This window comes from Artemia sp. Qi Xiang Cuo, chromosome 3 (assembly GCF_049724085.1).
Source record: "Artemia sp. Qi Xiang Cuo chromosome 3, ASM4972408v1, whole genome shotgun sequence".
Taxonomy (NCBI): domain Eukaryota; kingdom Metazoa; phylum Arthropoda; class Branchiopoda; order Anostraca; family Artemiidae; genus Artemia; species Artemia sp. Qi Xiang Cuo.
Window position 1 is genome coordinate 72,013,308 of NC_142796.1, and position 17,427 is coordinate 72,030,734.

Here is a 17,427-nt window from a genome sequence, read left to right on the forward strand (position 1 = left end):
ATAATGTCATATAGAAAGTGCTGTCGTAAAAATTTTAAAATGGGCTCTTTCGATTGAAAATTGAGAGGGCTGGTGCCCTTTTTAATAGTCGTAAGTAATCAGAGGGAGAATCGCCTCACCCCCATCATTTCCCCAAACACTTCCGATCAGCATTTTGATATAGCCATTTTGTTCAACGAGATTGAAAGGTTTAGAAAAAATGTTCTTGAGGGTGACAACCCTCCCCCAACAGCCTACGGGACGAGGGTCGTGAACTACGCCCCTGGGAGATGTAACGTTTTTATAGAAAGCTTTTCTTTAGTAGATTCAAAAGGGATCCGTCCGATTTTAAACTGAGAGGAATATTTCCTTATTTGTTAGTCAAATTCATCAGAGGACCAATGCCCCCCTCCACGCCTATCATTTCCAGAAAGGTCTGGAAATAATGTCTCTGAGGATAGCAAAGCCGACCAGCCCTCAGGGCAAGGGTTGTAAGTTATGGCCTGGGGACATATAGGTTTTTTTTTTATAGAAATTGTGGTCATATAAACTTAGAATGTGGCTCAATGGATTGGTAATCAGACGCTCTAGTGCTGTTTTTAAGAGCAAAGTGATCAGAGGGCAGCTACCCTCTCCCCTTTACACACACGTCATATTATCCCGAAATGCGTCTAATAGAAATTTTGAGATACCTATTCTATTCAAAATAGTCTAAATACCATATAACAAGGATTTTTTGGTTGAAAGAAGTCCCAAAGATTAGGGACAAGGGTTGTAACTTATGCCCAGGGAGTATTAAAGGTTCTTATGGAAGGAGTAGCTGTTTAACTTCAGAAGACGTTAAGTATTTTTCCCTGAAAAAGACTATGTCAATATAAAACGAACATAAATTAATAAAAAAAAACTTTTTGTACAAAATAAGTTTTTCAAAGACTTAAAATTAAACCATTAAACCAAAAATGAACAAAAATAGAATCAAATAATCTACCAAGAATACAACTACCACAAATCAGTATCAATAGGCTAAATAAATGAAACCCAAAACAAACAAGAAATTAAAATTAGTCAAACTCAAAATGAGCAGAAATTTATCTGAGTAGGATTCCAAGCCCTATGCTTTCTAAGAGCTAGAATATAATTTGTACTTTACTGAAAAAAATTCTTTTAAATGTTTTCACTTTTATAACTTTATGAAACCAAAAACTAATTAAGATTTTAAGGAATAAATATCAGCATATGTATATTAAACTTACAATGCTCATTTTTTTCATTTGAATTTTGTGCAAAAAGTTACTTTGATTAATTACGGTTAAATAACAGCTTCTTGTTTTAAGAAATGAATTCAAAGTTTACAGTTGGGCAGAATTAAATATCAAAATTGGTATAGAGGAGACCAACCCGCGTTTAGCCAAAGCAAACAATCTCAATATAAAAACCTATGGAGACTTTTGGTGGATTATAGAAGGTCCGACAGATGGCAGTGTATGTTTTCAATATGTCTGGCCTTGATTAATACTTTTCCCGAAAATGTCAGATTGAGTCACGTTTTATGGTGATTAAATCTGGAATTTTGTTCAATTTTTGTCTGAAGGCCTACGCCTAATTATGAATACTTGAAAAGCCGTAAACTCACGTTGAATTCTCGTTTTATTTACCTGTCTTTTAGTAACTTCAGAGACGTACCATCTTCATCGGTTTGCTGTTAGCATTTTTCCATCCTGCGGGATGGCGAACTCCCACATTCGGCCACAATACCCGGAGTAGGTTCGGCATGCTGTACCAAGGTGTCTGAGAGTGTGCTATGCTAGTAAAAGCTGTGTAAACAGCATATCTAAAGGTTGAAGGCAAGCTCAAAACCCCAAACTTGATTAATTCTGGCGTTGTTTTGTCCTGTCAGACCAGTAGGTGAACTGAAATTCTATTTTTTCCTGTTAAATTTCATTCAAGACGAAATGCTTAAATTAAACCAGAAGAGAAAGGAAAGAAAGGTGGTTTGGATCCAGAAGAATAAAAACTGCAGTTTTTTCTGTCTTATTCTACAAGAAGTCAGTTGGATTCTCTGGAAGTACCATGGGTGTCCCTAGAGGAATGCTGCAAGACTACATGAAAAAAGTTGAGAAGCTGAATATCCCTCTAAAAAGTCGGGGGCTGAGTTTCTTTACACCCTATCATAACACATGATGAATATTTGCAGAGGAACAAGAAAAAGAAATAAAAACTTACTTATAACGATAACTGATATGCATTTCGACTGTACTCCCCTAGAAGTACATAAATTTGCATACATTTATGCCATTATTCAGAGCGTTAAAGTACCGGATAACAGGAAATGCAAAGGTATTGGAGGAATTGCAGGTAAAGATTGATACCATGGTCTTATGGATCGTTTTAAAACTCTATCAGCAAGAACACGATAAGTTACAAACTTTTGACGGGCAAACTACTTTTCATCGTCAGTGTAGGAGCTTTCTTTAACACCCTGGAGCGAGGTCTAGATAAACACATGTTCAGACCACAAGACATTTGGAATGTTAATGAGTCGGGTCTGAAAACATCCACGGCTTGGTAAGACCATTGCACAGCGAGGCCAGAAGTAAGCAGGGAAGGTCACGTCAACAGAAAGAGATCAGTTGACCACGATTTGTGCTGGTGTTAATGCATTAGGAACACAGCCCCTCCTCTATTTATTTGCCCAGGGTAACAGAGTCTGGAAATTTTACTGAATGGAGCTTTACAAGGAACCATCATGATTGGCTCAGAAAATACTTCTGGCTGGATGACTGGCTTTCATTCTTTGCTTTACTTGAAGCATTTTATCCGTCAAGTCAAACCCTCCAAATACTCACCTATACTTCTGAAAATTGACGACCAGATCAGCCGATACACCATTGAATTGATTGATCTTGCCAAAAATAATAGTGTTGTACTTTTAACTGTCCTTCCCTACACTACTCACAAACTACAGACTCGAGAGAGGATAGTCAAGGGGTGCCATAAGGCCTACTACAACCATAAAGCCGCAAGTTTTATAATTGCCCATAAATGTAAAACTACATCAGTGTAAAACATTTCTGAGCTGCAGGGGAAAGCATATTCAAAGGCTCTCACACCTGAGAATATAATCAGTGGAATCAGAGCAAGTGGGGTCTACCCTACCAACAGAGATGTCCTCAAGGATTATAAGCTCTTCTCGTCATATGTCTCAGACAGAATGCCTACCACATCTAGTGAAGCACTTACCAGGGAAGTTTCTATACCCAGTGCAAGTCCTGTGCGACATTTATGCTCCGTCTTTACCATAGACCCCGAAACAGACGCAACACAGGTTCTGTCTCTAAATGAGAAGCAAAGGTCAGTAGAGGATTCGTTAAAATAGATCGTCCATGCAAATCCCTTTCCAAAAGACAACACGAAAAACCAACAGAAAAAAATATGAAAAAGTCAGAAGGGCTCCCTGACACCCTTGCGAAAGAACGCATTACTGCTGGGATAAAAGCTGTATCTGCCGCGAAAGCCCTAGTCCTGGATAGGCAGTAAGTCAGAGAAGTGAAAAGGCTAAAAATCAAAAGCCATGTTTCTTGTAAAAAAAGTTGCAGTTCGAGAGACGATTCTGACGTAGATTACCCTCTATACAACAACTCTTGAGACTCCAGTATTGACGTTGAAGACAAGCCCCCTATAAGGAACTTCCAATTTGACCATGAGAAAGTTAAGGCTAGTGATTACATTCTGGTTGAGCTGAAGAGCAAGAAAGGGAATCCTGTTCACTATATTATCATTATCAAAAAAGTATTAACTGAAGAATGTAAGGTCCACTTTCTGAAGGAGATTGGAGCAAAAGACTTTGTGCTAACTGATGAGACGGATAGTGTCTTAAAGACAGAAGTTGAAATAAATGTGCAGCCAGTGACAGGTGGAACACCAAGATTAGCGGAACGACTTACTTTTTTGTTGATCAGTCAATTTTAATTTTATAGCCGAAAAACAAGTTTTAACGTTCCCCTGGCCCCTCTTCTGTTGTTTTTTTTGTCTGGTAGGTGGCCAAACGTAAGCCAGAGACGGCCGAACCAGTACGGAGGTGGTCCAGGTTCGGCACACCTGACCAATTGGATAGAGAGGGACCCAGGTGAAAAGCGGTGGAATATTTCTAATTGTCTTCTTCAAGGTATTGAATGAGTTACCTTTGCATGTGCATACTCGGCAACTGAATCAATCACTTGAATCATTTCCTGGAGAATTAAAGAAATCAAAACCTGCCAATCGTAGGCCAGTCTTCTATCTATATATCGAACCAAAAATCAATATTGAATATCGAAACGTAAATATTGATATCGGAAACGACATTTGGAAATTTCTGTTTATTTCTAGCTTTTTCAACCATCATCCAAGTAACATCCAACAGCAAAATTTCCAACATACGAAAAGTTCTAAATTTGAAGTTCTAGGGGAGGGGCAGCTGCCCTCCCTGCCCCCTTCATTACACCCATACCGAGGATTCCTGCCATAACCTCACTCGACTGATTTGTTTTAAGAGAACAAATTGTTTCCTCACCAGACTGTATCTCCCTTGATTAGAATTGCAATTTAGGTATTAGAGTCTCTGTAAAGGGAGACGTGATTTTGTTGTTTAAGTAACTAATGTCATCGAGTCCTGGTATAGCTGATAATTTTTAGTTGTGTAGATTTTATATAAGCCGTTGAGTCATAATCGTGCCGATTGGTTGGCACGCTAGACTTAGAATCCTTTGACCCTGGGGACAGGAGCTTGAGTCCTTGTGTTGCTGGTTATTTTGTTAGGAACGGAGGTTAGTGGCGTGACTTTGTAAGCTCAGCCAGAGTCGACCCAGCTCTAAATGGATACCTAGAGAAAAATAAGGAAGGTAAATAGGAAAGGTGTGCAAAAGTAGAAGATGACTGCCCCCCCATTGTACTTCCTGGCTGAAGGGCCATGAAACGGAAATCAGCACTGTCGGTAGGGAATGCAAAGTCCAGTGCCATATTCTTTTTTATCATCAACTGGTATACTACTGATGCTTCTCCCTGATAAAAATATTTCGATTCATTGTTATTTATTGGCAATCGAATTTGTTTTTGATTTGTTCTCATTTTTTCTTAAAAACGACAAAATTGTGCATTCATTAGCTTGATTTTCTCTCTTATCAGTCCCCCCCCCTCTTGGTTTGGAATACTTTTCTAGAAATCATGATTTTATATTCGAAAAAAATTACTTTATTTATTTGTTATTAGTGAGTAATAAATGGGTATTTGCTATGATTTGCCTCTTATTGTAAAATAAAAAAAAATACGTTGAAGTATGTATTTGAAAATTTATTGGGAGAAGGAATTCGAAGGACAGTAATCAAAGGCAACGCAATAGCGCTGCCTAAGTAAAGAACGATGTGTGCACAATGTATTTTTTTTTTTTTTTTTTTTTTTTTTTTTTTTTTTTTTTTTTTTTTTGGTTCTTGGTCTTAAACCAGGGTACTTCGTATCAAAGGAGTTGTTGTAGAAACTTGGAAAATGGCTCATTCGATTGGAAATTGGAAGGGCGAGTGCCCTTTTTAATAGTCGAAAGTGATTGGAGGGTAAATAGCCTCCCTCTCACGCCCACCATTTCCCAAAACACATCCAATCAAAATTTTGAGATAGCCATTTTGTTCTACGTTGTTGAAAGTTTTGGAAAGTAGGCCACTGAGGATGACAAACCCGCCACATCCGTCAGGACGAGGGTTGTAAGCTGTGCCCTGGGGGCATATAAAGTTTTTATAAGAAAGCGTTGTCATAAAACTTCAAAAAGGGCTCATTCTATTGGAAATTGAAACGGCTAATGCCCTTTTTGAAAGTCGAAAGTGATTGGAGGGCAAGTAACTTCCCTCTCACGCCCACCATTTCCCCAAACACATGCATCTAAATTTTGGCATGTCCATTTTGTTCAACACAGTTGAAAGTTTTGGAAATTAGGTCTTTGAGGAGGATAACCCCGTCAGAGCCCTCTGGGCAAGGGTTTTAAGTTATGCCCTAGGGACATATAAGATTTTTATAGAAAGCGGTGTCGTAGAAACTTCAAAAAGATAACCTCCCCAAACCCCTCAGGGCAAAGGTTGTAAGTTATGCCCTTGGGGCATAATAGGTTTTTATAGAAAGCGTTATCGTAGAAAACTCAAGAAGGGCTAATTCGATTTGAAATTGAAACGGTTAGCGCCTTTATTATAGTGCCGTAATAGTCGAAAGCGATTGGAGGGCAGCTAACCCCCCTCTCACGCCCAACATTTTCCCAAAGACATTCATCTAAATTTTGAGATAGCCATTTTTTCAACGTAGTTGAGAGTTTTAGAAATTTGGTCTTTAAAGATGAAAACCTCCCACAGCCCTAAGAGCAAGGATTGTGAGTTATTTCCTGGGGGCATATAAGGTTTTTACTAAAAGTGATGTTGTGAGAACTTCAAAAAGGACTCCTTTGATTGAAAATTGAGAGAGCTAGTGCTCTTTTTAATAGCCGAAAGTAAATGAAGGGCAACACGCCCCCCATTTCTCCAAACACATCCAATCAAAATTTGAGATAACCATTTTGTTCAACGTAGTTTAAAGTCTGGAAATTAGGTCTTTGAGAATAAACCCCCCCCCCAAAAACCCTCAGGGCAAGGGTTATAAGTTATGCCCTGGGGACATATAAGGTTTTTATAGAAAGCGTTGTCCTAGAAACTTCAAAAAGGACTCATTCGATTGGAAATTGAAAGGTCTTTTAATAGTGAAATTGCCCTTTTTAATAGTCGAAAGTGATTGGAGGGCAACTAACCACCTCTCGCGCCCACCATTTTCCCGAACATATTCATTCAAAATTTTGGGATAGCCATTTTGTTCGACGTAGTTCAAAGCTCCAGAAACTATGTCTTTGAGGATGACAAACCCCCCAGAGCCCCCAGGGCAAAGGTTGTAAATTATGCTCTGGGGGCATACAAGGCTTTTTGTAGAAAGCGTTGTCGTAGAAACTTCAAAAGGGCTCATTCAATTGGGAATTGAGAGGACTAGTACCCTTATTAATAGTCAGAAGCGATTGGAGGGTGAATGCCCCCCCCCCCCCACGCAGATCATTTTCCTAAACACTTCCGATCAACATTTTTATATAGTCATTTTGTTGAACGTAGTTGAAAGATCTGGAAATTATGTTTTTGAGTATATCAACTCCCCCCCCCCCCCAGAGCCCTCAGGGCTAAGATTGTAAGTTATGCCCTGAGGGCATATAATATTTTTATAGAAAGCGTTTTCGTAAAAATTTCAAAAAGGGGACATTGGATTGGAAATTGAGAGGGCTATTGTCCTTTCTAATAGTCGAAAGTAATCAAAGGGAGAATCACCCCCGCCTCATGCCCATCATTTCCCCAAAATTTCCGATCAATGTTTTGATGTGGACATTTTTTCAACGTAATTGAAAGGTCTGGAAATTATGTCTTTCAGGATGACAACCCTTCCCCCATAGCCCTCAGGACAAGGGTCGTAAGTTGTGCCCTTGGGGCATGTAAGGTTTTTATAGAAAGTTTTGTCATAGAAGCTTTAAAAAGGGCTCATTCGATAGGAAATTGAGAGGACTAGTGCCTTTTTATTAGTCAAAGGTGATCAGATGGCAAATGCCCTCATGCCCATCATTTCCCCAAACACTTACAGTCAAAATTTTGAGATAGCCATTTTGTTCAGCGTATCAGAAAGGTCTGCAAATTAAGTTTTGAGGATAAAAAATCCCCCCAGCCATCAGGGCAAGGGTGTAAGTTATGCCCTGGGGATATACAAGGTTTTTATAGAAAGCGTGGTTACGTAAACTTCGGAGGGGGCTTATTGATTGGTAATCAGACGCTCTAGTGCTCTTTTTAAGAGTCAAAGTGATCGGAGGGTTGCTACCCCCCCCTCCCCCTACACACGTCATATTTTCCCGAAATGCATCTGAGAGAAATTTTGAGATAGCCTTTCTATTCAAAATAGTCTAAATATCATATAACAAGGCTTATGGGGTTGAAACAAAAACGAGATTAGGGGCAAGGGTTGTAATTTATGCCCAGGGGGTATTGAAGGTTATTATGGAAGAGACGGTTGTTTAGCTTTAGAAGAGGCTCAGTCTTTCTCCCTTAAAAAGACTTTGTCAATATAAAACGAACATAAATTAATTAAAAAAAATTTTTACAAAATAAGTTTTCAAAAAAAAGTAAATAACCCCATTAAACCAAAAATGAACAAAAATAGAATAAAATAATCTACAAAGCATACAACTACCCATTAATCAGTATCAATAAATAAATGAAACCCAAAACAAACAGAAATTAAAATAAATAACAGAGTCAAACTCAAAACGAGCATAAATTAATATGAGTACGATTCTAAACCCCTATGCTTTCTAAAAGCCAGAATATAGTTAGTACTTTACTGAAAAAATTCTTTAAATGTTTTCATTTTATAACTTTAAAAAATCAAGGAGCAACTAAGATTTTAAGAAATAAATATCAACAAATGCATATTCAACTGACAGATCACATGTTTTTCAGTTTGAATTTTTTTTAAAACAGTGCAAATTACATTCTGGCTTTTAGAAAGCTTAGGGGTTAAAAGCCAACTGATATGAATTACTGCTCGTTTTGAACTTGACTCTGTTATTTATCTTCATTTCTGTTTGTTTTGGGTTTCATTTGTTTATTGATATTGATTTATGGTAGTTCTATGCTTTGTAGATTATTTGATTCTATTTTTTTCATTTTTGGTTTAATGGAGTTCTTTACTTTTTTTGGATAACTTATTTTGTGGAAAAAGTGCTTTAATTAATAAAAAAAAAGATTGCAATATTTCAATGTTCTACTTTGGCTTCTAGAAATGTTGGCCATGGGTCTGCGAGGGGCAATTTTCCAAGGGGGCAATTATTCGTGGGGTGGAAACTTTCTAGGGGGATTTGCCAGAATTTATATACACTATTATTTTTTTTTTTTTTTTTTTGGTTTATTAGTTTCTCTTTGGCGACTCAATTTACATGTGGAGAAATTCATCTATCAACAAATAAATACTACATAAGTTTGCCTTAATCAGCTATGACTTCGACTGTATAATGAGATGAGTGTTGAATCCAGTCAGATGGAACAGGGACGCTTACCCTGTACCTTATTTATTATAATTAATAATAAATTAATTAATTAATTTATTTACTATTTTACAACCCATCAAAAATACAAAGCATGACAATGACGTATAACAGAAAGAAAGAATTCTTTGTAAGCTGAATCCAAACTGAAAATGAACTTAGATCTATAGCCGTAATTTCGCTTGGAAATGAGAGACCTAGGAACTAGGAAATGAGAGACAAGTATATGGTAGATAGACAAGACAGACAAGGAAATGCTATTTCAGGAGAGACAAATAACTCTGCCAAATAGCTCAAACTGTTTTGAATATTCAGCCAGTGTAAAGAATTAAACGTTTGTGAGTCACAACACTGTCTCTCTTTGGTGGAAGATTATTTAACTTAATTAAAAATCCATTTACAAGACCAAAGGAAAGGACGGAGTGCAGAAAAACCAGGAAAAAAACAAAAAAAGCAATTGCGCTTGCAAACAACGACGACATTAATAAATTGCAACTTAATACGAGATAAGAAAAGGAAACAATTTACAAATTGAAAATAAATCAAGTAAGAATTCTAAAAAAAAATTTTTCGTGCTGCTTCAGAGTTGAAAAGGAGAATTTGACGTGTCAGGGATTGTGATTAAAATCTTATCTTAAAATGGGCATGAGAAGCTATGAAGCAGTTGACTGAAAACGTTTACTCGCATAGCAAATATTAGTAACACCAGGGAAGATACATACAAATATTGTATAATTGGGCCAAGTTGTTACAGTTTACATTTTTTTTCTAGAAATCCAACATAAAATATAGTTTTTTTTAAACTCGTATTCAAAATGGACTAAAAAGTGGAAAAATTTGGTGAAAATGAGAAGTGCAGACGGGATTGGGCTTTGCATAACATGGATATCAAATTGGTCTAAGTTGTAAATGCAGAAATAAAAAAAAAGTTGATGACTTGAGCGAAATGAGTTTTTATATAATAACGTAATTACAGTACAGCATACAGTAAGACATAATTTAGGAAGAATTACACACAAGCAAGAACAATGTTTCCATCATTGACCGCAATAACAATGTTTCCATCATTGACCAGTGCTTTTGAAATTGAAAGTTGATATATTGAATTTAATAGATACAATGGATGACATTTGTTTTAGATATTATATTCAGCCACAATGGGTTTTTGACTGTGTCAACTATCGTCAGCTGCTACCCGTTGAAGACTATTTCCCTGGGGCCACGTTGCCACCACATATTTCACCATTTGTTGTAGAACGTTTGGGCGAATATGTGCCACCAGAAATGAAGACACTGAAGGCGGCAGAAGCTGGGGAGACAGTCCGCCTCTCCGGTAATTTATGTTTTCCTTTGGCTTAAACTATAAAGTATATGTAAACCCAGGGGACAGGGTACAGAGGGACTCATTCCATCTCAATGACGACCCCCCTAAGGAAATTATTAAGGACTTTTTTTCATAGACAGTTTTTAATATAATTTACATTCATTTTAGTCCATTACAAAAAACAAAAAATATGCCGGAATTTGAACTGAGAAGTATTTTCCCTGTAGAACAATAATTGCAGAATATTGTATGTTGTTGACAATGAAAAGAAGTTTAAGTGACATTTTTGACTTAAGTCCCATCCGTCCTTGGATGACGTTTTCAGGCCTCTTCTTTCACCATTCTATTTATGTAACTCCTGTGCGCACTTCTATCATCTGCAAGGCGGAGAATGTGCGGTAAGCTAAGTGACGAGAAGTCGTCCCTCTATCTTTTTCGGGGGCGCCTTATAGATCAAGAATCGTATACCCGGCCTTCAAAGGCTATCTTTGGGAGACGAATGTTATTCATACGTTGTATGCGCCCAAGCCATCTAAGCTGCTACAGGTTTATTCTGTTGAGGATGGTTAGTTTGACATTGAGATTACGGATAAGCTTGATGTTCGAAATTCTATCATATTAAGTGATACCGGCAATGTGTCGCAATGATTTAGTTTCGAAGGCAGCAAGACAATACTTATAATACTTCTCTTTTTAGAGTCCAGGATTCACAGGCATAGATGGCGACACGGGTGATAATCAAGAAAAATAGTGGGTTGTTCCCCACTTATATTCCTCCTTGCATGTACTGTCGTATGAAATAAAAGACATTGTTTTTCGAAATTCTTTCCTAAATAATGATGTTCTTTCCTATGCGCCATTGGTAATGAGACTGTTGTTTGTCTTTTTTCTTTGTCGTTGCAATTTATTTATTAATACCAAAATATGGTAAGCTTTATCAAGCTGGTCGCGCTTGGGTTATGGGTGACCCGGTGTGGTGCCGGATTAAATGATGCCACCAGCATTGCCAACCCCATGTTTGGCTCTGTCAATTATGTAAGATTAATAGAGTCATTATTTTAGATTTGTGAATTTCTGTTATTTCTTTCGTTTTGGACAAAAACCAGGTTCTTGTAAGAATTGTTTTTTTCTGATATTACAGTTAAATCAGAATTACTTCACAGAAAGCTCACAAGTACTGCTTTTGTCTGAATTTCTCCGCATCGCCACCTAACTAGGTTTTTTTTAGTTGTGATTTGTTTTTTCTCTTTCTCCCTCCTTTTATGCTTGTTCTTTTCTTTTTGTTTTTTAATATTTTATATTTTGTTTCTTACTTGTTACTCTTTGGCTATATGTTACTTCGTAGTAACCTGATTCAAAGACTGAACAGGCTTTTCAATATTGATCTGCCTGGTTATTGTTGATTTAGAACATATAGAATTAAGGAAAAACATTAAGAGGCTATTTTGACTATTGGTTCTGATTTGAAAACTGAACAGGGTTTTTTATATTGACCTGCCGGGTTATTGTTAACTTAAAAAATATAGGATTTTGCAAAACTGGTAAGAATAGGCTTATGCACTATTTCTGTTTTTGGCTTAAAAATAAACGCTAGAAAATGGCAGTTAAAAAACCGACCAGAAATAGTGAAAAAAGGACGAAAATTCATTTCCGAAATCCATATTTTAACCCGAAATACGGAAACGCGTTTTTTTGCTTAAAAAATGGTTATTTTAAAAGATATTTACCTTTTTTTTTATCTTAGGCCTATGAGACTAATTTGAACATTCATTTATATGGATTTAAAAAAAAAAATACAAACAAAAAATCGCAAATAATTATCAAGACCGTAAAAAATTAAAGATTTTACTTAAAAACATCCGAAGTTTAAGTAACTTTGCTGTCATTTGCAAGCACTGACTGGACTAAGAAGATGCTCAGCAATATTAAATGCACTGTCACTAGGTACTGATGTTGCAGTGACTGGGAGATGCGTGCATACATTGTTACTTAACTCCGGGTAAGTGTAAGCGTAGTCGCTCCAAAGTTCTACTTGGTCAGAATAATATTTCCCCGAGTTCTGTGTTTTGCTCAAGTAGGAAGGAAAATCTCTTCTCACCTGAGCTGAAGTTATTTTTTGCTTCGTTGGCAATGCTTATATTGTTCGCATTTTGTCTTGAACAGTCCTTGCGTAACCCGCCGTGTCAAGAAATTAAAAAATATGCTGTAGTCTGGATTCGGAGTCTCTGGTGGCTTACTTTGGCAAGCCCTTGCATTAACAGGAGCTAGGTCACTAGGGAAGGATGAGAGGCTCAATTGGATTTCGGCGAGTTCTTCTGTACTTCTCAATCCGGTAATATATATATTTATTTATGCCCGCTTACAATGGAGAAATGGAGAAAAAAAAAGCCGAGTACAAAATGAAACACAAAAAGAAGAAAAACATGTTCAACACTAAAAATTAAATACAGGTACTTCATTCACAGAAACAGTTGAGTCAGCGGTGAGTCGTAGAGTTTACTGAGGGATCGTCTTGAGGCTCTCCGTTCTAGATCAATCACCTTGGTTGATGGATCAAGGATTCCATATATGGATGAGATCTCCGTGTTAGAAAATCTCAGTGGAAGTCTCAGCAAAAATTTTGCAAATCTGTAGTACGTGGTTCGTATTTTTCGACGCTCGGTGAGGTACAACATTTCCCACAAGGGTGATATATACCAGATGGCAGGAGAGACGACGGAGTTGAATATTTTTGACTTAATAAATCGATTAAATGACCAATTGGATTTGACAGCTTTTCCATATGCTGAGCGGATAGATTTACAGACTGATTCAGTCTACAAGCCTCTAGTTGACCTAGGCGTCTGGCCATACGTGATACCAAGGTAATTTAGGAACTGGGACTGCTGGATTCTAGTAGTCCCAGCTGCTGGATTCTGAGGGATACCGTCAAGGACAAGATTGGAATTGGTCGAGTTGGTGCCGCTAAAAACGATAAATTCAGTTTTCTCTATGTTGACTCGAAGTCCTATTCTTCTGTATAGGGTCACTAAGAGACGAAGATTCTCTTGTAGACCCCTCAATGTGCTGCTTAGGAGCAACAAGTCATCTGCATAAGAAATGAAACTTAGATCCAAGCCCTCCAAAAAGAAGGTACCACGAACGAATCTAGTTATAGAGTAAATCGCAGAATTAAAGATGATAGGGCTTAGAGCAGATCCTTGCCGAACTCCTTTGAAGAGCCGAATGGGTTCAGAAAGCTTTTGCTTGCGGTGACCGGCGATTGTTTCCCATCCCAAAGCTAGATGAATATGCGTGTGGGAGTACCAGCCATGGAGAACAAGGACAATGCGGGGGTTGACTCCTGAATCTAAGAGGCACCACAGTGCCTGCGATTGGATGACAGAATCGAACGCAGCGGAAATTTCGACACTGCAGGCAAAGAGTGGCTCTTTAACTAAACATGTAAACCTCATTATTCTTCTTAGTAGCCGATGGGCGTTTCCACAGCCCAACCCATTTCTGAATCCAAGTTGTTTGTCTCCCATTAGAGCGTGTGACGTAATATGGGCAACAGTACCTTCTCAAATAATTTGCTGATAACCGATGAAACTGTGATTGGTCTGTAGCTTTTACAAAGCAAGGGAGCTCGATTCTTTTTCAGAATATTGGATGTGTGGCAACCATGAAAGTTGGCAGGTGTGAGTCCCTGCTCGATGCTCATTTGGAATAGTAAGGCTAAGTACTCATGTAGACGTTCTGTGCCGTGCTGTAAGTGCCTCGGAGTGATCCCATCGAGCCCTGGAGACTTGTTCTTTTTCAATTTTCTCACAATTATCTCAATATGTCATTTGGAAACAATGACATCAGTGCGGCGGAGTTTTGTGCTGATTAATTGCCTATCTAACTCAGATTTATATACGGAGTCCAGCTCGTTGGGTGGTGGCGCAAACACGTCCTTGTAATGGTTTACCCAACTTTCATCGGGAATGGGACTTTGCACATCAGCGTCGGCCCTTTTAGATTGGAATCGCTTCCATATGATGTTTGGTTCACTCCTGCAATCACAAGACAACTTCTCCACTTGCTGGATTTGCATTTTCTCGACAGTACGCTTGAATTCTTTTTTGGCATGTCGAAAGCACTGAAAAACTACTCCAGAGCGGGGTTTGTTGCAGTCCTTCCACAATTCGTACCAGAACTTGGATCTCTTCTTGGCAAACTTGATATTTGGGTTATCCCATCCCTTTTTACAAGTGTTGGGGTACACTTTTGCCACTGGAACAGCGGCAGATTCCGCAAGCTTCATCGAATGAACAATTTCGGAGTAAAAGATGTTCAGGGCTAGTCTGTCTTCATTTTGGCCATGAGTAAGCAGGTGGAACGGTACTTTGATTTTAGCAAGAGTTGAGTCAAGAATATCTTTGTACAAGGACTGATCTATCCTTTGCCGTTCACACTTGATAAACCATGATCGCCCGGGACACCGCTTGTAGGCGGAGAATGGTACCATTAAGCTAATCCCAAGGTGATCGCTACAATTGTGTTCCGAGTCAACAATGGCTTTAATCCCGGTCGGACGTAGGAAATTTACGAAAAAGTGAGCGATATCTGATGTATCCAGGGATGCGCTGTGAACAAACGTGAAGGACCGGGATTTTGGAACCAGGGCCATAGCGTCTGGCAGACACCCCCTTAATATGGTGAAAAAACGATCATCATCCAGAAGCTGACAGTTGAAGTCCCCACAGATAATAATCTTTTCTGACTTGTATTGTTCAGCCAACCTCCCGAGTCTCGCACAAGCCTTCATGTAACGCCTTTCTGAGAGGACATCACGATAATTTGTAGGGAGGTACACTGATATGACTATAAAGCCATTTGGACCAGGAATTCTGATCTCAGAAAAAGAATCGCATGAATCAATTAGCGTGCATTGCAAATTGTAGTCTGCAATGATCAAGATCCCACCACTCGGCCTGCCAACTGAGCTGCTGCGGATAGCAGGCTGTAAAAAATAGTCCTTTCCTGGAAATCGGTCAAGGATTGCTGAATGATCAGATGTTACCAAATGCTCCTGAATGCATATTATGCTATGCTTGGTTACTAGATCACTTAAAAGAGACAGCTTGTGTGGAGCGTGCCCGTATATATTTCTGCTATAAAGCGAGTTAGTTGCATTCATTGCTTACGTTTGTTTGAACTAGCCTCCAATCGTCTTTTATAAACCGGGCATTGCGAGCTATAACATGGATGCTTTCCAGAGCAATTAGCAGATCTAGTATCACGGACAAATGGATTGTCTATAGGGTTTTCGTGATCGCCGGAGCACCTGGAACACTTCGCATTGTTAGGGCAATGTCGTTGCAAGTGGTCAAACTTTTGGCATTTAAAACACCTCGGAGGGGCGGCAACATATGTGTCCACCTTGATATGGCAATAACCGACGTAAACGCCGTATTTCAGTGCTTTTTCAAGAGCATCTTTGTCTCTGAATGTTAGTTTGACTAACTTGCTAGTACCATAGCATTTCGCTTCTTGGATCCCTTCCATAGCAGACTCAATCTCCTCGTTTGTCGTATCTTCAGGGACAAATTTAGCCACTGCCAGGAATGTCGGTTTATGGACTTTAGCTACAGCCGCGGAATCGATTTTATGCTATTAGCTATAGCTTTTGCATCATGCTCGGTTCTAACATACAACACCAGCGTATCGCTTCTCGTAACTACCTTCTGTACTTTTCCGGATGCACCATTGGAATCAAGAAATTCTTTCTGCTTTTTGCACGATTTATAGATTTCAGGTGGTGCTTCTTTTACGTGAAGCGGGATACTTAGAGATTCGCTGGGAGTAGGCCACGTTTTAGTGACAAAACTGGCGTTGCATCGGTCTAGCCATGCATTCATTTTTTCACCACATTCGTTTAGTTTGCACGTTAATGAGGTAAATACATCGTGAGGTATGGAAGGAGTCTCAGATGGATGATAAATAGTGAATTTGAAAGGGAAATCACCCTTAGCGTCCAATTCCTTCATAGCATGAATCGCATCTTCTACAAAAACAGATGCATTTATTGTGTTTCTACGCTCTTTCAAAATGGTTCGATCTTCATCTAATTGATCTCGTATAAATCTTACGGCTTGTGTGATAGATTCCTTGTCAAAAAATCTCACGCCAGTGCTTACAACCGATTCATGGGGAATATCTTCGAAGTTAAGTGAACGCTGGATGAAATTTAAAAAAGGGCTATATAAATACTTGATTTTTGCCATTTTTCTTCGCTTATAATCTATTCAAATTAAGTCCAATCGTACCCAATGATGTCACAAAAATTAACAATCCAAGTCCTTAATCACATCCAAAACCGGTCCAAAAAGTATTCGCAAACATATACGTATCGCCTCTGGCTATTCACTCGTTTCTTTGGTGAATGAATGCTGAATGAACTACGCAGAAAGAATGCTGACGAGATACAGGTAACAAAACCAGTGGGAATTGCGGGTACCCAAATTGTCTTTTCCCAGGAGTTTAAGGACCAATATCCGGCCGATACCGATACGGCTCTTGTGTTTGTTCCCGCTCTCTTCTGCACATGCTGTCACTAATCAGCGAAAAAACAATGAAAATTTGGCTAATAAACTATTTTTATTAGCCAAATAATCCTTTTCTTTCCCTCCTCTTTCCCTTAAAATTTGAACTGTTGTTGCTACCGTATTAATAATCCAAACAAAGCAATTAGTCCATATCAATAAGTTCACCTTAGATTATAATCCGTAGCAGAAATAATCGTGAAATAATCCTCAAGGTCACTGAATATATTATAGCTCAAGGCACTGAATTAATACAATTTCACAGCTGGTTTTAAAGTTCACTAGATCCAAAAAGATGATGTTATCACTCCGGAGACTAAATAGAGACTAGTAATGAATTGCTGAGGAAGTGTGGATATGAACTGAATCTCGGTTAATTTGTTCATAAATTTTAGGGTCAAAAATGTGGCCGAAAATGTCTCCTAAGCCGAACAGTTGGT

General features: G+C 38.4%; 1 protein-coding gene across 1 annotated transcript in view; it reads left to right on the plus strand.

Moving 5' to 3' along the window:
• The window catches only part of LOC148954496 (pescadillo homolog), an 82,172-nt gene that overhangs the window by 50,467 nt on the left and 14,278 nt on the right, over window positions 1-17,427 (plus strand). Inside the window, exon 8 of the mRNA XM_089086549.1 lies at window positions 10,234-10,427. Within this exon, the coding sequence (XP_088942675.1) occupies window positions 10,234-10,427 (194 nt within the window). The remainder of the gene's footprint in view (window positions 1-10,233; window positions 10,428-17,427) is intronic.